The 24410-nt window shown below is 37.5% G+C and overlaps 1 protein-coding gene across 12 annotated transcripts in view; it reads right to left on the bottom strand.

Moving 5' to 3' along the window:
• Positions 1-24410, bottom strand: part of TJP1 (tight junction protein 1) — a 267513-nt gene that overhangs the window by 39814 nt on the left and 203289 nt on the right. For all 12 annotated transcript variants that reach the window (XM_054532460.2, XM_054532462.2, XM_054532461.2 and 9 more), the window contains 5 exons: positions 21416-21519; positions 20681-20849; positions 20219-20366; positions 1761-1900; positions 427-532 (listed from right to left, as the gene is read on the bottom strand). In XM_054532460.2, coding sequence (XP_054388435.1) covers positions 427-532; positions 1761-1900; positions 20219-20366; positions 20681-20849; positions 21416-21519 — 667 coding nt within the window. The remainder of the gene's footprint in view (positions 1-426; positions 533-1760; positions 1901-20218; positions 20367-20680; positions 20850-21415; positions 21520-24410) is intronic.

Genomic DNA, 24410 nt, shown 5'->3' with positions numbered 1-24410 from the left:
GCCAGGATTACTGCTAAACATGCCACAATGCACAGGACAGCCCCTCATAACAAATGCTTACCTGGCCCAAAATGCCACTAGTGCTGAGATTGAGAAACACTGATTTTTTTTTTTTTTTAATGCTCCATTGGAAAGCTGTGGAAATTCTGATGTCTGAATAGAATTTTTTTTTTTCTAATTCCTAACTTAAAAACTAGGCAGGAGACAGTGGTGAGAAAGAAAGCATCCAAAAAGTTCCTTTGTTGTCTAATTTCTAATTGACTATCTATATAAGTAGCAGAATGTTAAATATAAAAACTAATCATACTATTAGGTGGTATGTACTATTTTAAAAAATATATGCAATATGGTTTACAATTAAATTCCTACTCTAAATAATGCTTAATAATGAACAAAGAAAACAATACAACTTCACAACTGTATTACCGAAGAATCCCATCTTCATGAGTTGAATTAGGTAGGACACCATCAGATGGACTGACAGGTAAATCCACATCTGGTTGCCCAACTTGGGCATACACAGGCTTTGGTTCTAAGAAAAAAAAATTGAGTAGGACTCACTTTAGAAAAACATGGAATAATAATGCAAGCAACCAAGCAATATGATTCATAAGTTCAGAGAACCTGATAAGGAACATATCTACCATATGTATTAGAGAACATTTTATAGTAATAAATTCTGAAGTCTTTGTAATAAGTAGGTATGTTACACAGTCACCTGTGTTTTCCATAGTTCCAGCAATCAGAATTTGAAAAATCTATTCTTTAGGAACGAATAACAACAAATAGATATGAGAAGAGAGAATTCCTACATTTCCCTGTTAAGACTGCCAAAGTAGCTACCTTTCCTCATTATGATAAAATGTTTTTAAATAACCATATTTCTGCCACTCAGCAAGCAGAGCAAGAAAGATGATTTGAGAAAAGGAAGTGAAAGACATCAGAAACAAAATCTCCAGGCCTCCCAGGCAACCGATCTTAGCATCCTGCTGATTCTGTTTTGTCTTCACAGACAGCTTTAAAAGGCTGCTTGGGTCAGACACAGTGGCTTGCACCTGTAATCCCAACACTCTAGGAAGCTCAAGTGGGAGGATTGTTTGAGGCCAGGAGTTGGAGACCAATCTGGACAACAAAGCAAGATTCCATCTCTCCAAAAAAACGACAACAAACAAACAAAAAAAAACAAAGAAAACCCACAATAAAACCAGAAAATCCAAAATAGCCAGGTGTGGTGGTGCACACCTGTAGTAGGGAGGATCAGGTGGAAAGACAGCTGGAGCCCAGGAGTTTTGAGGTTACAGTGAGCTAATCACACCACTGCACTCCAGCTGGGTGACAGAGTGAGACTCTGTCTCAAAAAAAAAAAAAACAAACCCAAAGACAATAAATAAATAAAGGTATACTCCATAAAATGTTTATGAAAACACTTTCAAAAAAGCAAAATAACTTTTGTTTTTAAATTTTTGAAGCCAATCTCATGTTTCTCTTTAAAGAGCAGTGTTGGAAAACAATTTTATTAATTGCAAGTTGTTGTTAATGATAAATATTTTCTATCTAGAAAGTAAAGGAAAACATTCATGAAAGGCAACTGATTTGTGCCAACCTGCTACCCATAAGGAAAATGCTGGAAGTCATATGCAGACTAATTCACACATGAGAAGAATAATAGTAATTGCATCTTTAAAATCTTCTGTAAATCCTAAGAATTACTTTACTCTAATTGCAAACGTTTCTTGAACTTAGTGTTTTGTTATGCTTACCTGGAAGAGAAGGTGTTTGTTTCTCATTTCTTTCAACTGTAACTTCTTCCACTGTTTTAGGAGTGTGATCATCAGCATGCTTTACAGGAGTTGAGACAGCCCCAGGTTTAGAAATTCTCTCTTCATCTCTACTCCGGAGACTATATGTCATTAAAATAAAAAATCAAGAGCGTAAGAATGATTCTGGAAAACATCTGTAAGAGAACAGTATAAGAAGAGGCAATGCAACTTCAAAAACAATGACAACCTGCTCTAACAGATACCAAAATATTGTAAAAACCTAGTAATTAAAACTAGAGTAGCATTACCACAGAAAAACCAAATAGATTAATAAAATCGAAAATGAAGAAATATATCTATAATAGCAAAATTTATTATGAAAGTAGCATTCCAAAACTGTTGGAAAAGGAACATAACATTTAATAAATGGTGTTAGGACAACTGTCCACAAATGTAGAAAAATTAGATCCGTATGTTTAACAATGACAAAAATAAACTGATTTCAGATGAAATCAAGTCCTAAAAAAAGAGTTTAAACATTCACATAATCAATAGGAGTCTTCTAAAGTAAGACTCAATGAAGCCACAGTATATCAATAAAAGTGATTACATAAAAATAAAGTACGTGCAAATAATTGGGAAACATATATAATACTGGGCTGAACTAAATGAAATGGGAATTCTTTAGTTCAAACAGCTCAATGTTAACAATTTCATACAGTTTAACTAAATATAAATGTTGACTACGTGCTGACCTAAGTAACATATGTAAGAATTTGGTACTTAAAAAAAGAAAAGATAGGCATGATGGCTCATGTCTGTCATTCCAGCACTTTGGGAGGCCAAGGCAAGAGGACTGCTTGAGCCCAGGAGTTTGAGATCAGCTGGGCAACATAGCAAATTCCATACTCTGTAAAAAAAATTTAAAACTTAGCCAGGCACTGTGGCTTGTTCTATAGTCCTAGCTATTTAAGAGGCTGAGGTGGGAGAACTGCTTGAGCCGAGGAGTTGGAGGCTGAAGTGAGCTATGATAGAGCCACTACACTCCAGCCTAGGCAACAGAGCAAGACTCTGTCTCTTTGAAAAAGAAAAAAAAATCTATAAATCAATCAAGACAACTCAAGAGAGAAATGCAAAAATACAAAGAGGCTTTTCAGCAAAAAGATGTACAAATACGTAATAAATATGCAAACACATTTAACCTCACTAGGAACTAGGGAAATACAAATTAATTAGAAACTGTATTATCGGCCGGGCGCAGTAGCTCACACCTGTATTCCCAGCATTTTGGGAGGCAGAGGTAGGCAGATCACGAGGTCAAGAGATCAAGACCATCCTGGCCAGTAAGGTGAAACCCTGTCTCTACTAAAAATACAAAAATTAGCCGGGCGTGGTGGCATGCGCCTGTAGTCCCAGCTACTCGTGAGGCTGAGGCAAGAGAATCCCTTGAACCCGGGAGGCAGAGGTTGCAGTGAGCCAAGTTTGTGCCACTGCACTCCAGCTTGGCAACAGAGCAAGACTCCGTCTCAAAAAAAAGAAATCATATTATCATCCATGAGAACTTTCACGTGATAACATCACTAGTAGGGAAAGATATGGAGAAACAGACATATTCACAAAATGATGGTAAAGGTGTATGACTATTTGAAGACAAAATGGAAATTACCAAAACAAAAAATGTAACTAGGTCATACACTGTAATTCCACTTCTATATTTATTCTAGAGAAATACAAATGTACTCAAGAAAACATTTATAAGAACATTCATTCTAGTTATCAGTTTTAGTGGCAAAAAACAAAACTAAATGTTCATTAACTTCCCCAGATAAACAGAAATCATAAAGTGTACCAAGACAATATATATTTTAAAAGAAGCCAATAAATGTATCTTGAATAAAAAGATAAATCAAGATCTATAATTTTACAAAGTATCACGTATATATGGTTTTACAGCTGCATTCTCCCAACCTTGGAAAAACAAATAATTTGTTTAATTATCCTGGACCACAGAAAAATATAAAAAGCTAATTCACTTAAAAAAAAATTTTATTTCCAAACATATACAGCCATACAGAGAACAGTATCATAAAACCCCATGTACTCATCTTCGACAATTATCAATACTCTGGTCATCAGCATTCCAATCTGAGGCTACCAGAACCTTTAACATCCAAATCTTGATGACAAGAGTACAAAGAGAGAAAATAATATATTTCTTATTATGAATGGAGGAAAAAATTCTAAATAAATAAAATACTAGCTAGGAGAATACAATAGTGTATTAGAAGACTATCATCAGGGTTATTTCAAGGGTGCAAGATTAGTTCAACATTAGGAATTTATTGACACAATTCATTATTATGCACAAATATTTACAGAAAAAAGTGTTAATATCAAACAGGCATGAGAAAATTTGCAGTCATTCCTAAACAAAAAATGAAATAAGCAATATAATTATGAAAGAAACTATTTTCTAAAACCAAGAGCAAACATCCTATCAAATAGTGAAATGCTGAATGTATTTACACTATTTACACCAAACTCAGTAACAGGACAGTGATACCTGTGAACACTACTGTTATTCACTCTGATTTTGAAGACCCAGGTAGTATAATCACGAGCTAATGGTCCCAAAATATTGGGGGAAAAAAAACAAAACTTAATGAATATTAAAGACTACTGAAAAATTTTTTGAATTAAGATAATTTTCATTACATAAAAAAATCTTTTGTCAATATCGTCAACAATCAGATGGAAATGAAAAGGAAAAGATAACACCAGTAACAAGAACATTAAACATTCTAAAACTTTAGCCTGGGGGAAGCCTTTGCAAGTAGGATAGAAATTTGGAAGCCACAAAGGCAAGATAAAAATATCTGACAAGATTAAAAACTTTTACTTGCACAGGAAAAGATATTATAAAGACTTACATTTGAAACACAGCTATATCAGTAATCTGGTACTATCCATTAAAAATTTTAAACAACACAAACACACTCTTTGAAGACTTTAGAAATAAAATGCACCAGCACAGTACATGAAATCAGGTACGAAGGTGCTTACTGCCATGTTTTCACAGGCAAATACCTAGAAACAAGATGTCCATAATATGGAAGGTTTCTTATCAAAAGAATAAACTGGATGTCCACCTTGTATTGTTCAACTGAAATAATTTAGCTGAGTAATAATTCAAAACCTGATCTCTTAATTATTAAAAGAAAAACCCAAACCCTATATATGATACCAAATGTCAGTACGAGTCTGGAGAATGGCTTAATTCAAGAAGAGTGAGAACTGGGGGTGAAGTGGAGTTGGTGGATTTGATCTATTTCACTTGTTCTAATAAGCATGCATTGTTTGTAAAAGACTATTAAAATTAGGTGTAATGAAATAGAATGATATGTACAGACATGAAAACTTTAAAATGGCCGGGCGCGGTGGCTCACGCTTGTAATCCCAACACTTTGGGAGGCTGAGGCGGGCGGATCACAAGGTCAGGAGATCGAGACCATCCTGGCTACGGGTGAAACCCTGTCTCTACTAAAAATACAAAAAAATTGGCCGGGCGTGGTGGGGGGAGCCTGTAGTCCCAGCTACTCTGGAGGCTGAGGCAGGAGAATGGCGTGAACCCAGGAGGCGGAGCTTGCAGTGAGCTGAGATCGCGCCACTGCACTCCAGCCTGGGCGACAGAGCGAGACTCCATCTCAAAAAAAAAAAAAGAAAGAAAATAACTTCAAAACAAAACGCCAAGTAAGACACACAGATTACAGAATACATATAGCAGGATACCATATAGCTATTTAAAAAGTTTTCTCTATAATATAAACAGACATGTTTGCACATGCCCATGTACAGACAAGCAACAGATACCAAACAAGCAACAGTGGTTCACCTTGGAGGGAAAAACAGCCAATAGTAGCCAAGAGGAATTTTACAGTTATCTCTACTATTTCAACTTTTACAAAAACTTACTTATATATTATTATAAAGATTGAAAAAATATATTTAAAATTATTTTTAAATAAAGCCTAACTTTAAACATAAAATTTGGTTTTATTAATGTATATTATTAGCAGTCTCTTTTCAGGAAAAGGTTTCTTTCTATGTTGTCTTCCTGAAGGAGTAAAAAATAAGTACTTTGCATAGTTTCTATTTTTGTATTCTTTTAACCATTCTGTGGAGGTGTATTCTACTTTTAACTTGGTATATTCTTAATGAGCTGCACTGAAGTAAAACAATCTTTCAGGAAAAAAAAAAAAAAAAAAAGCCAAGGTATTTTCTAGCTCAAACAAGGATGAGCTACTTTTAAACTGGAAAAGATTAGCCAGTTAAATATGCAAATGATGTTTAACATGAAACATCACTCCTGTAATCCCAGCACTTTGGGAGGCCGAGGTGGGTGGATCACCTGAGGTCCGGAGTTCGAGATCAGCCTGGCCAACATGGTGAAACCTGCTCTCTACTAAAAGTACAAAAATTAGTCAGGTGTGGTGGCATGCACCTGTAATCCCAGATACTTGGGAGGCTGAGGCACAAGAATCGCTTAAACCTGGGAGGCAGAGGTTGCAGTGAGCCGATATTGCGCCACTGCACTCCAGCCTGGGCAAGACAGAGAGACTTTATCTCAATAAATAAATAAATAAATAAATACAAACAATAAATTGTAAAAGATCAAAATTTTTAGCTATTACTTGTGTAATAAAATACCACAATTAGCTAAGTATAAATCAACAAAATTAAGCTCTATCCCCAAATTGTGCTGTGCTCCTCAGATTAAAAGGGCAGTGCAAAATAGTAAATTATCCCTGCATTCTTTGCATTAAAAAATATGATTATAAATATAAAATTATTTTTAAAAAGAGAAAAGTGAAAAAATAAGTTAAAAATGAGTATTTTTAAATAGAATGAGTTACCCACAAAATTTTAATAGTTCTACAGATTTCTGTTGCTCTGTACAAAGCAGAATTTGTTTAGAAAAGGTAACAATTCCAATTAATTTTCTTCTTTCTTGTAACTGAGCAAAACTTCTAAAAGTTAAAATGTGATTAACAGACATTACCATCTTGGTATTTTAACTTACAATATTTTAACTCAAATGCTCTCCTCAATGATAAACGATAGGTTGTCATTGGCTATACAAGTAGGGCTCTTGCTCCATATAACACACAAAACTTCTGGGAGTATTTTTATCTTTGGCCAATTTGCATATCCCATTGCTAATTACCTTTTTGTCCTGTGATATAATCATTATAACATTAAATGCAATTAGCCTTCCAAAACAACATTTCACATAAATGGGACTCACACCATTCTATTCAATTTTTCATACAATTAATATCTGAAATATTAGCTTTTGTTAGTGCATTTCCATTATCTACCAAAAGATGGAGGCATTATTCAATAATACATAAACATCTAGAACAGTACTGTTTAAGAGAATTATGAGCTGCTTACATAATTAAAAATTTTCTAGAATCCATGTTAAATAAAATAAGGCAAAATCAATTTATAAATTTTATTAACTCAACGTATCTAAAGTAATATTTCATCATCTAAGTTATTAATGAGGTATTTTACATTTTTTGAATACTGTGTTTTCAAAATCCAATGTGCATTTCACACTAACAATACATCTCCATTTGGACTGGCCACATTTCAAATGTTCAACAGCGACATGTGGCTAGTGGCTATGCTGTTGGACTATGCAGATCTAGAGTTACAGCACAAAATAAAATAATTAACTTTTCCAAACATTAAAATGTTCTTTCACAAGCAAATGTGACTATGAAGTCAAGATAAAATCTAAATTTACACATTAAATTAGTCAACAATCAGTGACAATTATTGAAAGAAATTGTGAGGTTGTGATAATGAATCACATTTTCCCCAAACCTTCCTAATTCTTTTTTTTTTTTTTGAGTCAGGGTCTCAATGTTGCCCTGGCTGGAGTGCAGTGGCACAATCATACTTCACTGCAGCCTCATTCTCCCAGGCTCAAGCAATCCTCCCACCTCAGCCTGCAAGAGTAGCTGGACTACAGATGCATGCCACCATACCCTGCTAACTTTTTCTACTTTTTGTAGAGATGGGGTTTCGCTACGTTGCCCAGGCAAGTCTCGAAATTCTGGGTTCAAGTGATCCTCCTACTTCGGCTTCCAAAAGTGCTGGGATTACAGGTGCAAGCCACCATGACCAGCCCTTCCTCACATAATTCTATCCTAATGGCTCTCAATATTTAAGCTTAAAAAAGTGTGTGTGTGTGTGTGTGTGTGTGTGTGTTTGCTATTATGAGGAAAGCTTTCTATAAAAATTATGTGTTCGGAGTCAGGTTCATGTTTACGTATTCCAGCTCCTGGTAGCCTAGAAGGAAACTTTGGGCATTTTAAGGTACCTCAAGACCCTCTTATGGGCACTTTTGCTTTTCCCCAGAAGGGTAAGACGAGTTTCTGGGTTTTTTTTTTTTTTTTTCTATTAACTTGCACGTATTAATCTAAAGGTAATGACCTCGTTATCTGGAGGCTATGAGCTAGTTGAAAGCTCTAGACAAGACAGCTGACAGACAAAGACAGACTGGAAAGGAGCCTCTGAGAGAGATTTTATAGGTCACATGAATGGACTCACTGTAAGCAGAGCCTTCTTTAGGTCTTACCCAATCAAATGTGTGACCAGCGTAGCCAATTAATACACACTCAATTAGATTAGCAAGGAGTAACATGCTGTTTCAAGTAAAAAACTTCAGTTGTGAAATTGCAGCTGTTTGGAGCCATTTAGTATAGGCAGAGGCCAGGCAGCATGGTCAGTACAGGGTCCTGGGGAAACACTGTAGGAGAGAAGGTGCATCCCCTCAGCATGCTCCTGCAGTGCCCAGCATCCTAAAGTACTCGGTGGCCAGCAGCCTGCTCCAGAGACTCTCTCAAAAGGTTCTGTCGTGTGAAGTCTCCCATGAGATACCTCCCCAGCACATGGGAGTACAAATACCATGCAAGTTCGTCTGGTGACATACCACAGCAAATTCTCGGCCACTCAGTGAGCACAGTTGTTCCCTTTCCAAGAAGGCCAGATCTCAGCCCTGAGGATGGGTGGGTGGGAGCCTCTTCCTTTGGCACTCTATCTCAGCACCAAGGAGAGTACTGCTCCTTCTATCTGTGGTTCTCTTGCGTTTTGCTTTTGAGACGGAGTCACGCTCTGTCGCCCAGGCTGGAGTGCAGTGACACAATCTCAGCTCACTGCAAACTCCGCCTCCTGGGTTCAAGTTATTCTCCTGTCTCAGCCTCCTGAGTAGCTGGGATTACAGGCGCATGCCACCATGCCCGGCTATTTTTTTTTTTTTTTTTTTTGAGACTGAGTCTTGGTCTGTCACCCAGGCTGGAGTGCAGTGGCGCGATCTTGGCTCACTGCAAGCTCCGCTTCCCGGGTTCAAGCCATTCTCCTGCCTCAGCCTTCCAAGTGGCTGGACTACAGGTACGTGCCACCACGCCCGGCTAATTTTTTGTATTTTTAGTACAGACAGGGTTTCACCGTGTTAGCCAGGATGGTCTTGATCTGACCTCGTGATCCACCCGCCTCGGCCTCCCAAAGTGCTGGGATTACAGGCGCGAGCCACCGCACCCGGCCTAATTTTTTGTATTTTAGTAGAGACAGGGTTTCACCGTGTTGCCCAGGCTGGTCTCGAACTCCTGAATTCAGGCAATCTGCTCACCTCGGCCTCCCAAAGCGCTGGGATTACAGGCATGAGCCACTGCGCCCAGCCCTATCTGTGGTTCTTAATCTTCAGAGCTCTCTTCAGTTCTTACCAGTCAATCCCTGATTACTCCTGTTATGTTTAATTTCTTTACATTCAACTTTCTCTGTTCATGGAAACTGTGCTTTCTGTCTCCTGATTGATAAGATATGCCTGGTCGCCATTTCATAGCACTTTCCCTCTTACTTCTAGCTCTATGAACACCTTTCCAATCAACTTGATGTGCCTTATTTTAAAAATAACCTTAATACAGGAAATAAATGGAGCACTGAACATTCACTCTAGTAGAATATCCTTTTATAAAGCCAACTCCCCATTACAAATTAAAGACTTATACTACAAAAACGGATTTATACATACTTTTCAGAAGTTCATTAATTGCATAAGGTAGGCAAGAACACCACAGTTTAGGTTGAAAACAAAAGCTAGCTACTAATCCCTTTAAAAGGCATTGGATTATCTCAGCCACAATTAACAATAAAAATATGCTAAGAATTTAAGTTAACTGTATTCCAAAGTTTTTTCCACTGACAGGAAAATTTCAGCCTGGAAGGCTCTATTACATGTAAGACAGAAAAGTGAAGGCACACTCCAGTTTCATACTTAGAATGCTGCAATCACTGCTAATCCTCTAATTTGATATGGCAACAAATATATACACATTGAAGTTCCTCCTTCACAGCAATTAAAAAATGGTCTCTCTCTGCACTGGTACCCAAAGAATTCTGGGGATGAGAAAGCAAGAGTTACAGGGCTGGTACTTGGGAACAAAAGGTAAAAAAGTTGCCCAGGAAGTATGCTGAGAAGGCAGGAGAATAATTACCTTAATCCCACTTTGTCATTTTGCAAGCTAATTTCTCACAATGTAAATCTGTCCTTTACATGTAATCTACTTTCTAAAACATACATGTGTTCATGAGCATGCTTCTGAAAAAATCTGAGTCTATTTCACTGTGATAAGGTTTTTAGGCAATAATTTAGATGTATGTGTCTGTGGAGCTTATTCTTCTGTACAAGTGCTTCTCATCTTATACATTAATCTATTAATCTAGTCCATCCGCATTAGAAGAAAAACAGATCTACGGTTCAAAAGTAATTTTCATGGATATGGACAACTTTTAGTAAGAAACAACTGAGGAAAGCCCAAGAGGACTTTTTTCTCCCTTAAAAAATTGTGTTGTTACACCTCCATTGGTGGTATAACGATTATTCTGTACTTTGACTAATACTTATGAGTAACATAGCACTTTGTGCAGTTTATTTGGTAGATTTTATAGTGGGAGACCAATGTCACAAACCTTATTAGGATTCTCTCAGAGAAAACAGAAAATTGTCTCACATTTTAAAAATTTGCAAACAAGATTTTCTTTGTACATTTACTATTTTTATACATATAGACAAGTGGAGCAGTCTGTTTTTAAATTTGCCATTTTTAAATATTGTAGAAGAAAACAAGTCTCAGCTGATGGAGTAAATAAACTTTATATTTTTACTTTTTATTTTTGTACTACTTATTTTTGAGACACGGCCTTGTTCTATTGCCCAGACTACAGTTCAGTGGCATGATCATGGCACACTGCAGCCTCAACCTCTTGGGCTCAAGCAGGCGATCCTCCCACCTCAGCCTCCTGAGTACCCGGAATCATAGATGTGCACCACCACGCCCAGCTAAATACACTTTTTTTTTTTTTTTTTTTTTCAGACGGAGTCTCGCTCTGTCGCCCAGGCTGGAGTGCAGTGGCGTGATCTCAGCTCACTGCAACCTCTGCCTCCCAGGTTCAAGTGATTCTCCTGCCTCAGCCTTCTGAGTAGCTGGGATTATACACACACGCCACCACGCCTAGCTAATTTTGGTATTTTTAGTAGAGACTGGGTTTCACCATGTTGGCCAGGCTGGTGTTGAACTCCTGACCTCAAGTGATCTTGCCCACTTCAGCCTCCCAAAGTGCTGAGATTACAGGTATGAGCCACCGTGCCTGGCCTACTTTCACTTTTTAAACAGGGGATATGTGGTAAATATTGAAGCCTGCCTTTCTGCTATTTGATCCATGATCTCCTCTTAAGGGTTAAAATCTAACAGCAATCACTGAATACCCCATGACTACACTTGGGTTTCCATTAACTAGAGAAACTTAATCAACTAAAATCTTCCCTCTTCTGGCCCCTCACAAAAGCACACTGAAAATAAAACCTCATATTGGAATTTCAATGAAGTAACCTGAAATCCCCTCAAACTGAAAATAACAGTTCGTTCACAAAAGTTCAGGATGTCATCGATATTCCACTCACTTTGAAATGTTAGATAACACATATTAGCAAAAAAAGCATTTAATAACATTTCAAGTAATAACATTAAAAATAACTTTCATGTTCTAACCAAAGTTTTTAAAACAGAAAAAATTCACTTCTTGGATCTCCAAATCACTTTCTCCCTTGCTCTTATGATGTGGCCACATGGGCTATATTGCTGCCCTTCCAGTAGGTCGAGTTTCCATCTCAGGAGCAGTACATGCTTTGCCTTATTCCAGAATGACCTTCACCTGCCACGGTCTTTCTTACCCAGTTCAAAATCATGTGACCTCAGAGAAGCTTTCTTCCCTGAGCCTGTTATCTAATATTGTCCCCTCCTGCTTCACTATTACACTACCCTGATTCTCTTTATAGCATTTAACCACTAATGAAAATTTACTTTTTCGTATTTTCAAATTTATGTATTTGCTTTGGATATAGAGCTTATATCCAAATGATGGCAGAAATCTTGCCTAAGATTGCTCAGGATATGGCCAGGCGCAGTGGCTCACGCCTGTAATCCCAGCACTTTGGGAGGCTGAGGCAGGCAGATCACGAGGTCAGGAGATGGAGACCATCCTGGCTTACACGGTGAAACCCCATCTCTACTAAAAAACACAAAAAACTAGCTGGGCGTGGTGGCAGGCGCCTGTAGTACCAGCTACTCGGGAGGCTGAGGCAGGAGAATGGCGTGAACCTGGGAGGTGGAGCTTGCAGTAAGCCGAGATCGTGCCACTGCACTCCAGCCTGGGCGACAGAGCAAGACTCTGTGTCAAAAAAAAAAAAAAAAAAGATTGCTCAGGATATTTATCGCCATACACTGGTAACATATATGTGACATCAGTAAGTATTTGGCAACGGACGAATGAGCAGGATAACATCCACATTGCTGGTTAAATCTTTCAACCTTCACTACAGAAGGAACATTCACTGTGGTGCCTGTTGATCACTCAGAACTATGCACACTGGTCACGGTGTAAGGTACAGGAGCCATGGGAAAGAAGTTATTCATTCGCTGATTAACCATTGAGATACTTAATGAATCGTATCTAACTGGCACCCTTTCTATCTTTCTCAGATGAAAGGGAAACAGAAAACAAAAACAAAAACAAAAACAAAGGTAAAGGACCTCATGGTGAGCCTAAAAAAGAACACGTAGTACTACCAACACCATGTTCACTACCAACAATATATGTAATTCTTCTTTAGAATAAAGCACTTATCAAATTGGAGTTATGAAATCTATTTTATTTAGACAAAAGACTAACACCAATGATCAGTAAATAAAATCTGAAACTCACCAATCAGGGTATGTACCCAAGGAATATAAATCATTCTATCATAAAGACATATGTAAACAAATGTTCACTGCAGCACTATTCACAACAGCAAAGACGTGGAATCAACCTATATGCCCACCAATGACAGAGTGGATAAAGAAAATGTGGTAGATATACACCATGGAATACTATGCAGCCATAAAAAAGAACATCATGTCTTTTGCCAGAACATGAGTGGAGCTGGAGGCCATTACCCTTAGCAAACTAATGCAGGAACAGAAAACCAAACACTGCATGTTCTCACTTGTAAGTAGGAGCTAAATTGTAAGAACTTATGAACACAAAGAAGGAAAACAACAGACACTGGGGTCTCCTTGAGGGGGGTGGGTGGGAGGAGGGAGAACAAGAGAAAACTATTGGATACTGGGTTTAATATCTGGGTGATGAAATAGTATGTACAAAACACGATGACACGTTTACCCATGTAACAAACCTGCATATGTACCCCTAAACCTAAAAGTCAAAAAAATTAAAAAGAAATTCACTAGTCAGAAGATGGTTACCTCTCCACATCTGAAATAGAAAAAAAATGCTCATCAATATTAGGATGTCTCAACAATAATTTTTAGCCTATTGGCAAAGTTGCACAGGTTAAGCATCCCTTGCCTAAAACGCTTGGGACCAGAACTGTTTTGGATTTCGGATTTTGGAATATGTGCATCATACTGGTTACCCATTGAGCAGCCCTAATCTGAAAATGCAGAATCTGAAATGCATTTCCCTTGAGCGTCATGTTGGCACTCAAATTTTGGATTTTGGAGCATTTTTGATTTTGCACTTTCAGATTACCTACGCTCAACCTGTATGTAAGTTTCAGAGAAAATTAAGCAATATGTGACAAACTATATATAGTAAGATGAAATAATACTTATAGTTCTCAAATGCTGACGAAAACAATTATGGAAGGTAGAGGAAAAGTTGTGTAAATAAAAAACTAGATCTTTAATTTAAAAGCTAAGACCACATAAGGATATTTTAGTCAACAATGGACCCCACAGACAATGGTGGTCCCTCAAGATTAAAATATTGTAGTTTTACTGTCCTTTCCTACGTTTAAGATACACAAATGCTAACTGCTGTTTCAACTGCTTACAGTATTCGGTACAGTAACCTGCTGTACAGGTTTGTAGCCTAGGAGCAATAGGCTACACCATATAGCCTGGGTGTGTGGCAGGCTCTACCACCTAGGTTTGTGTAAGTATACTCTATGATGTTCACACAAGGATGCATTTCTCAGAAGGTGTCCCCATCAAGTGACACGTGACTGCACATTATATGCTCTACCTGCATGTTTATTTGGACTTACTCAGCACTCTTGGGAAACTCCTAATATGGAGTGGATTGTATAGATAAGAGGTTTTGATCCCAAATATATGATCTTAACTTGGCCAAACGTGAATTTAGGCTAAAAATTTCTGATTCAGAAAATTCAATTTTACTGTCATGTATTTGCTGTATCATAAGCTGTATCAATGCTGACACACCTTTTACTTTAGAATTTAGTAGAGGCATTTCTCAGGAGGAACAATGAATGAAGAGATTAAGTTAACTGTAACAAAATTTCAATCTTCTGAAAACAATGCTTTTAAGTTTCTCAGAAGTAACCATTTTCATAAAATGGATTTGCTAAATATAAACTGGACTGTTTTTCTATTTGTGAAAACACATTCCCCAAACACTTTAGAAAACAGTTTAGGCCTTAGATGAACTCTGTTGGTTTCAGGGAATGAGTGTAACAAATGTAAATGGGTAGAATGCCAAATGTAAATCTTGACAATCCAAATTTCCCACATTTCAATTTCATCCTGTTAGTCTGAACTTTTACTGTAATAGAATTTTTTCAATATTGTACCTGCTTATGACTAATCATGCTCACTTTTATAAAAATTTTTAGAACAAAAAAGGTAACACCTGTTCCCCTAGAGGGAAACATAAAATGGGTCTGTTAAAATAGCTGTAAATATGAGGAAGAATACAATCTAACCAAGCAGAGGCCTAGATCATACCCTGCAAATCAAATACTCTCTAGTTATGCAGGGACTACAGGAAGATCAGTGAAATCTCTTTTCAATGATACCTGCTCAGTAATCACCAAGAAGCAAAGTGTCACCATCAACTGTGGGCTCTCTCAGTATTCCCAGCTCCTACAGCCCAAGTCTTGGCCCAGAGTGGGCTCTGCAACAATACTAAGTGAAATACAAAACAAAGCAAACAAGCCCAGCAACAAGCATCAAGATATAAGAAAACCACTGTAATTATTTTCCCTATGTATATATATTTTTTGAATTTAAAAACAAAACTATTTTAACATTCCAGACAAAGCATTTGGAAACTTTTTCTGTAATTGACTCCCTTGGCCATATAGTCTCTCTTATAACTTCTCGATTATGCCATTGTGGAATGGGTTTCCAATAAAACTTTACAAAACTAGGAGGCTAGATTTAGCCCACACGGTGCAGTCTGCCAACTCCAGTTCTAGACAACAGTGAGGATACATTGTTCATCTAATTATAATGAAGAACAAGCTTGTGTGTTTTTCTCAGAATTCTCTCCATATGTTTGCTCTCTAAGAAAAGAATATCACACAGAGGAACATAAGTAGGTCATGACAACAATGGAACTCTGGTAGATTTTAGTTTCCTGAAGATTAAGTAGTAATTAAGCTATGAAATTTCTTTCTCTACACCAGTAAGGTCGAAGATTTCGGTCAAAGAGCCAATAGTTTTAATCCTGGCCCCAATCCCATGTCAACAACATAATCCTGGACTTTTATGGCAACCTCTCAATTTTAGTTTGCTTAACTATAGAATGAGGAAATCTCAGAAATGGTTAAATACAAGCAGATAAGAAAGCACATTTGGAAATTCTAACTTACGATACTATTATTACTACTATGAATCACCATAATAATTACAGTAGCGAACACATGTGCCAGGTATTGTAATAACTAATTTCTCACCATTCTGTAACGTATGACCTGCCTGCTTCACTGCATATGGGGATGCTGAAACACAGATGTTTCAAGGTTATGCAAGTAACCAAAGGCAAGCTAGGACATGAACCCAGGAAGTCTGGCTCCAAAGCCCTAAGAAATCACTATATTCTATCACTTCTCACAAAATGAAGATGAAGAGGTTATTATTCTCAGCAGATAATCGCACATCCTAAAAATATACAAAAGTATTCAGAAATCTAGGAAGAGAATAGGGCAGGGCTGATGTTTGCCAAGACAGACTTCCTTTTACACTCAAGTGAAACCTTTCTCACAGAGACCAGGTCATTTTTTTTTTTTATCACTTCTTTAAAGATAATTTACATACAATTTGTAAAACAAAAAGACACTTACACAGCCAAAATTAAATTAAAAAAACAAAAGACTATATATGGAAGTCCTTTAGTGTTTTTTTACACTAGCATTTTACTCTTATAATGTATCTAAGTTATTTCTCAAAATGCAGGGAATGCTCTAAATGAAAACTCCACAGTTACAGGATTTGAAGATTCAACTTTGGGGTGGAAATGAAACCTTTAAGCAACTGGTACTATTTATATCTTGTCTGTAGGCCGATTACTAAATTTTCAGGAATTAAATTCTCACCACAAAAAATATGAAAAGAATCTGAAGAGATTTTTCCTTCTGTAGTTGAAGTTACCTTTTCTTTTATATACTATACTTTCTAACCAGTAGTTCCCACATCTAGCAGTGCACAGAAGAGAAAGATACCAGAAGCTTAAAAACAAAAAAATACAGTTGACCCTTGAAGAGCATGAGATTTAACCGTGTGGGTCCACTTACACTCGCATTTTCTTCCACCTCTGCCACCCATGATACGGAAAGACCAACCACTCCTATTCCTCAGACGACTAAACGTGAAAACAAGGATGAAGGAAATGAGCGGTGAAGGAAAACGAGGATGAAGACCTTTATGATGATCCACTTCCACTTAATGAACAGTAAATGTATTTTCTCTTCCTTATGATTTTCTTATTAACACTTTCTTTTCTTTAGCTTACTTTAAGAATACTGAATATAACATATCTAACCTACAAACTTTGTACTGTTTATGTTATCAGTAAGCTTCCACTCAACAGTAGGCTATTAATAGTTAAGTTTTTGGGAAGTTAAAAATCACAGGTGGATTTTTGACTGTGTGTCAGGGGTGGGAGAGAGGTTTTGGTCCCCCTAAACCCCAGGTTGTTCGAGGGTCAAATGTATTGCCTGCTTCCGTCTCAGATGAACTGAAAGCAAGCCCCAGAAGTTTGTATTTTTAAAAGCTCCCATATTACTGGTGCTACACCCATGAAAATACTTATGATTCCTAGGAGAAAAAAAAAATCACAATATAATACAAAAATAGTAATTTTAGGGGGGAAAAACCCCTCCACTTTTAAGTTAAGGTTACAGATTCTAAGTGCTGAGGAACTCTAAATGAAGAAAGTAGACATCAGAAAGAATTTTCTAAGATTGAGAATTTGTTTACAATCTAAACTAATGGCCAAACATGAGATTTTGATTCAGATTGCTTTATTTAAAAGGGGAAATCATGTCCAAATTACTTAAGCATGGTTTCTAGCTGAGAAAGAGATGTTAAAATTACAGCTGCTCCCGTGAATCATCAAAGGTGCTATATCACTGTGTGTGTATATGTGTTGCGGCAGTAATCCTTTTCCTGATAACATCTATGCTGTGCCAGGAAGATTTTTAGAATATATTAACTGCAGCAATTAAAAATCATCATCAGTTATAAGATAAGCCAACTTTACACATAACATGCCATAATATTCCTTTAAAAAAACACTACATCCTTAAAATAAACACCAGGGTTCTCATAATTTATAAATCTAGGTTTGAAATTTAGAAATAATCAGCTTCACAAATACATAAAAACTATTGTAGATATGAATTAGCAACCACATTCATAGCTCTTATAAGTTATCCTCTTCTCTTACTAGTTCCCATTTTAGTAGAATGCAAAACACTTTTGTGAATATACAGTTTTAACTACCATTGTCACTACGGTTTTTTACAAACTTTAAAAAAGCTCTCTCCTGGCTAGGTACGCCTCCCTTCTCTTCCTTCTCCCTCGCCTCTTCACCTTCCTAAAAGAACGTGCTCCCTGTTATCCAGTTCTCTGCCTTCTTTCCAAATTGTTTCTCTTAGCAATTTTAGTGACTTCTATGGCTTCAGCTAACACCTCTATGCAAGTTAAGTCTCAATTCAACATCTCTAATCCTAAATCATCTCTTCAGATCTAGACCCAAATTTACTTTTTCTTTCCAGCTTTACTGAGGTCCAATTGACAAATAAACATTGTATCTATTAAAGGTGTACAACAGTGATGTTTTGATATACATATTCAAATGATGACCGCAACCAAGTTAATTAACATATCCATACCTCACAGTTACTTTTCTTAGTGTGTGTCAAAAGAATACCTTAAGATCTACTCTCTTAGCAAATTTCAAGTATACGTTATTAACTCTTGTCACTACACTGTAAATTAGGTCTCTAGAACTTATTCATCTTATAATTGAAACTGTGTACCCTTTAACCAACATCTCCCCATTCCTCCCCACCCCTACCCCTGGTAACCACCATTCTACTGTCTGTTTCTATGAGTTCAACTTGTTTAGGTTCCACAGTAAGTGAGGTCATGCAGTGTTTGTCTTTCTGTGTCTGGTTTATTTCACTTAGCACAATGCCCTCCAGGTTCATCCATGTTGTTCCAGATGGCAGGATTTCCTTCTTTTTAAAGGCTAAATCACATTTCATTGTGTGTGTGAACATATACACCACATTTTCTTTATCTATTCATGTGTTCGACATTCAGGTTGACTCCATACCTTGGCTATTGTGAATAATGCTGCAACAAACATGAGAGTGCAGATACCTCTTCGCGACAGTGATTTCATTTCCTTTGGATATGTACCCAGAAGTGGAACTGCTGGATCATGTGCTAGTTCGTTCTAGTTTTAATTTTTTGAGGAACCTCCATACTGTTTTCCAGAATGGCTGTATCAATTACATTCCCATCAACAACATATAAGAGTTCCCTTTTCTTCTAAACTGTCTCTTCAGCCCTGGACTCATGTTTTAAGCGATCTTCATGTGGACTGCAGTTAACCATGGGTCAGGTGGTGGCCTATAGAGCCTTGGGAGTCTCCAGAAATTGTATGCAATTGCTGGGTCTATGTGCACATGCACGTTTTTCTGGAGAGAAGGATCATAATTTTCTTCAGATTCTCAAATGTACGTGTGAGTCTAAAGAAAGATAAACTCAGGTAGGTCATATACTACCAGTATACCAGAACCTTTGGCATAAATACTAGTGTTTTGTTTTGTTTTTGAGAAAGAGTTCCGCTCTGTCACCAAGGCTGGAGTGCAGTGGTGCGATCACGGCTCACTGCAACCTCTGCTTCCCAGGTTCAAGCAATTCTCATGTCTCAGCCTCCCGAGTAGCTGGGATTACAAGCATGTGCCAACACACCTGGCTAATTTTTGTATTTTTAGTAGAGACAGAGTTTCACCACGTCGGCCAGGCTGGTCTCGATCTCCCGGCCTCAAGTGATCCGCCTGCCTCGGCCTCCCAAAGTGCTGGGATTACAGGTGTGAGCCACCGCGCCCGGCCAACACTAGTGTATTTTTAAAAGAGAAAACAAAGTCCAGATTAATGTGTTTATTAAAGGACTTCTATAGTTAACTTTCCCAAGCAGTAGATTCCTGAAGCTTGCTAGCATCTTCTAATGCAATAGTATGACAAACTGCAGCTGCGGATCAACCGTTTTTGTAAATAAAGTTTTATGGGAACATAGTCATGCCCATTCATTTACACATTGTCTATGGTTGCTTTTGCAGTTGAGCAGTGACAAGAACTATATGGCCTGCATGACTGAAATATGTTTACTATCTGGCCCTTTAAGGGAAAGTTTGCGGTTATTTTAGACTTAAAAAATGTCTAAGTTGAGAAAAACAAATCTAATCTTGAATAATCAAAAGAAATCCATCTTTTAATTTTATTTGTAAGCAATTTCAGATACTGGTATCAAGCAAACAAAACCCGTTTTTTTTAAAAAATAGGGTGTCTTACCTGCCATTGCTTGGCTGCTGCGGCGAGTGTCTGGAATGATCAGAAGGCTCTGACCGCTGGTCAGGAGATCGTGACCGGCTGCGGCGGGGAGGCCTATCGTGTGATCGACCAGAATGATCTGATGCCAGTGACTGAATTTCTGAAATGTCTGTTAATAAAAGAGTGCTACTTATTTTCCCACAAAAATAATTACAGTCAAGTATAAGGTACTCCAGTAATAATGAAGACAAACTAGTAAGTAAAATTATATATAAAATGGAAAATTTATGCATTAATTTCACCTGCCAGCAATCATATCAATAGTGGTGAGGTGTCCACAGGAAAAAATATATATAAAACTTATAGATTTTGAAGGTGTTTGGCTGGTAGAAAATTATCATTTCATTCAAAGATGTTCAATCTCCCTAGTATTGTAAGAAAATAGGTCACTTAGAGGGAACGTTCAAACAGAATCACACTCACCGTCTCTCTCGGAGGCATTAGCAGAGTGGATGCTGTCAGAAAGATCAGGGACGTTCAATAGCGTAGCCCGTTCGTCTCTTTGAACTACCATTTTTAATTTGCCTTTAGACCTTTCTATCAATGTCTTTGCATCTGTCAATGACATATTTTCTGTCACAGTACCATTTATCTGCAACAGAAAATAAATTATAGCTTGAAAGTAAATAATAAAATACAAATGTTAACTTAGTTTGTTATAAACAGAAATATCCAAACCACTCCTTGCTATAAGAACCAAAATATTCTCTTTATACTTTTCCAAATTGTCAAAGTATTCCACCTTCCTGAGATGATAAAATCTTTACTGTACTGTCGCTGTCAGAAAAACCCATAGTAGCATCCCCTAACTCCTTCTCAAAAGGCTGTCACTTTCTATTACTTATAAACAAACAAATAAATAAGCATTTCAATAGTATCTGGAAGCAATTATCAGAACTTTTTAATGTGTAAGAACAGATATATCTATCTACAAAGCAGTACCGGCCTGTGAATAATTATCTCAGGATGACCCTGTGATACCTAAAGCATCAGTGTTGACATGTAATAATGCATAAAGGGAATTTATATCCCTCTCCCCCAAACACTGATTTTTAATTCTTTTTGGCAAAATGGCTTCAAACAAGAGCGCAGACTACATGGTAACTCTAGAACTTGTTTTCTATTTCAGTTCATTAAAAAGTAAGAATATGATTATACCTTCAATACAACATCACCTTCTTGAATATTGCCATCTCTTGCTGCCAAACTATCTTGCGAAATTTCCTTAACAAATATATGGCTTGCCAATCGAAGACCATATTCTGAAATAATATAAGTAAGTGTTTTTAGTATAACATCCTAAGACACCTAAATAGATTTTACAAGTATACAACTAAACTAATTAACTACTACATAGAGTTTTCAAGTACAATCAATAACAAGAAATTTTTCTTGGCCATCCTGCATATAAGACATTCCCTCTAATTAGCAAGTCTGCAATGTCTCCGTGAAAGCAAAGGCAAAGTATATGGTTCAAACGAAAGACTGATAGACCGTGTTCCCATATTACTGAAAAGGAGAAAATCCCCAAGAGGACACCATTTCTTTTTGACCAAGCATTGATACACTAGCTCTTCAGAATGCTTAACGAATACAATTTTCTTTAAGAGACAGGGTCTCACTATGTTGCCCAGGCTGGACTCGAATTCCTGGGGTCAAACAACCCTCCTGCCTCAGGCTCCAGAGTAGCTGGGACTAACAGACATGTGCCAGACTATGCCTGGCTAGAGATATAATTCTAAAGAGTAAACTGCTTGAGGTTTGAAAAACTTTGAAAAGACTGACCATTTTATTGATGACTATTATCACGCATATACTACTTCTATTTTTCCCAGCTCCTAGACCAAAAATATTTCTGATCCTATACACCCCATGACACTGGATAGACATACTCAGAGTTCCTATACACCCCATGACACTGGATAGACAAACTCAGAGTACTAGCATGTACTAAGCACGAGTGCAAAGGCTTACAACCAGCCAGGCAGATGTGGGCAAGAGTTATAATGCCAGTCCTTTCCTTTAAACAACCAACAAAGTATCCAAGAGTGAGAACACTGATTCTGTCTGTGGGTAAGGAATGTTGGAAGTTGAGGAAATTACTAGCAGAGTCCAGAGAACTGCCCAGGTTCCTGCAACAGCTGCAGAAAAACATATTTTGAGAAAAATAAGAACAATGACTACAACTATCAGTATAATGTCAATAGTAAAAGGATTGCCCCTGGTTCTGTGAGGAGAGTCTTACTGCATTAAAAACAAAATCAAAAACCAAGATGGAAAACAGAGAATTGTTTTAACATGGGATAAATTAACAGACCTATTACCTAAGTGTCTAAAAATTACATAAGAGTAGGCTGGGCGTGGTGGCTCATGCCTGTAATCCTAGCACTTTGGGAGGCCAAGGCGGGCGGATCACAAGGTCAGGAGTTCGAGACCAGCCTGGCTAGCATGGTAAAACTGTCTCTATTAAAAATACAAAAAATTAGCCGGGCATGGTGATGCACACCTATAATCCCAGCTACTTGGGAGGCTGAGGGAGGAGAATTGCTTGAACCTGGGAGGCGGAGTTGCAGTGAACTGAGATTGTGCCACTGCACTCCAAGCCTGAGAGACAGAGTGAGACTCCGTCTCAAAAAAAAAAAAAAAAACAAAAAAAAATTACATCAGAATTACAGTTTAACTTAAGACAAATATACAAAGAGTACTCACAGCCAGAAATAGAATCAGGGTGAAGAAAACGGCCTTTTAGGATATCTGGGCAAGGAAGGAGGCAGTCATCCATACGGTCATTACATCACAGAAGGATAGGGTAATGGTTAAAAAACTGTTCTTTAAGATTAAACACTTACAAATGACCATTACACAGATGACCTCAAAATATTCCTTGTATATTAGTTTGTTCGTTCATTCTAAATATTTCTTGGGGTATATATCAACTAGGTACCAGGCATTAGGGAGAAAGCAGCAAATGAGATAGTTCCTGCACTCTGGCAATTTACAGTCAGTGAAAAAAAGGATGTTAGCATGGTAATCCCAAATGCGGTGAGTTCAGAGGGCAGAAACACAAGGGTTCTTCACCTACTAGGGGGAAGGAGAAGACCTCCCTGAGGAAGAAATACTAAAGTTAAAACTTTACCTAAGAAAGACCTAAACCTGAAGGGTATGTTTGTGGGGGAGGGGATGCATGGGGTGAGTGACGGCTGAAAAGTTCAAAACAAATGCATCAAAGTAATGAAGAAAAAAACCTGGTGGACCTAATGAAGTCGTAAGTCTAGTGTAGCTGAGACTGAGAATTAATGAAGAAAGAGGCAAAAGAGTAAGACGGAAGTGTCACAGAGGATCTATGAAGAAATCTGCAGAATCAACTTAAAGGGATCCAAGAGACAACCTATGAGACCAAATGAGTCTATGTAAGAGATGACAGTGCCTTGGAAAAGGGTGGAGACAGTGGAGAAAGGGTGGGATGGATAAGAGTGGTATTCAGGAGTGAGGACATTCATCGTGCATGGGAAACAAAGAGAAGGCAAGGGTAACTACCATGTCATCTAGGAATGGCCTGAGAAACTGGATCAATAGGAACACATTCAGTTGAATACTTCATGAGAAATACAAAGAAAAATTTTAAGAGGGAGATGTGTTTCATTTGAGATGTGCTGTGTTTCAGGGACCTACAGGAACATCTAAGTGAATATGCCTAACAGTTGGAACACAAAAGTGTAAAGATTTGGGCTGGAGAAAGAGGTTCTGCCATCATCAGCAGTGACTGGAAGCAGAGGAGCAGATGAGATTGCCTAAATTAATTGTTATTCAACCTGAGGAAAAGAAAAAAAAAATTACGTTAAGTGGAAAAAAAGATTCTAGGAGAGAAACTGACAGAACGTTATGAACGGCAGGGTGAGGAGAATGAACTTGCAAAAGATACAGAAAGGTGGGGGGAAAAAACCAGAAAGATGCAGTACTACCAAAGAAGACATTATTTTTAAAAATAAGGAGTGGTTAACCATGTGAAATGATACTGAAAAGGCAAGCAAGCTAGAGACTGAAAAACTTCCACTAGATTTACTGTGAACATTTTTGGGGGCAGAGCAGAAAAGATACCAGACCAGAGAGGGTTGAGGGGTAAGTGGTGAAGTAGAAACAGCAAATGTTGACA

The sequence above is a fragment of the Pongo abelii genome, chromosome 16, assembly GCF_028885655.2.
Source record: "Pongo abelii isolate AG06213 chromosome 16, NHGRI_mPonAbe1-v2.0_pri, whole genome shotgun sequence".
NCBI classification, from domain to species: Eukaryota; Metazoa; Chordata; class Mammalia; order Primates; family Hominidae; genus Pongo; species Pongo abelii.
Note: the sequence above shows the minus strand (reverse complement) of the source record. Positions and strands in the feature narration are given on the sequence as shown.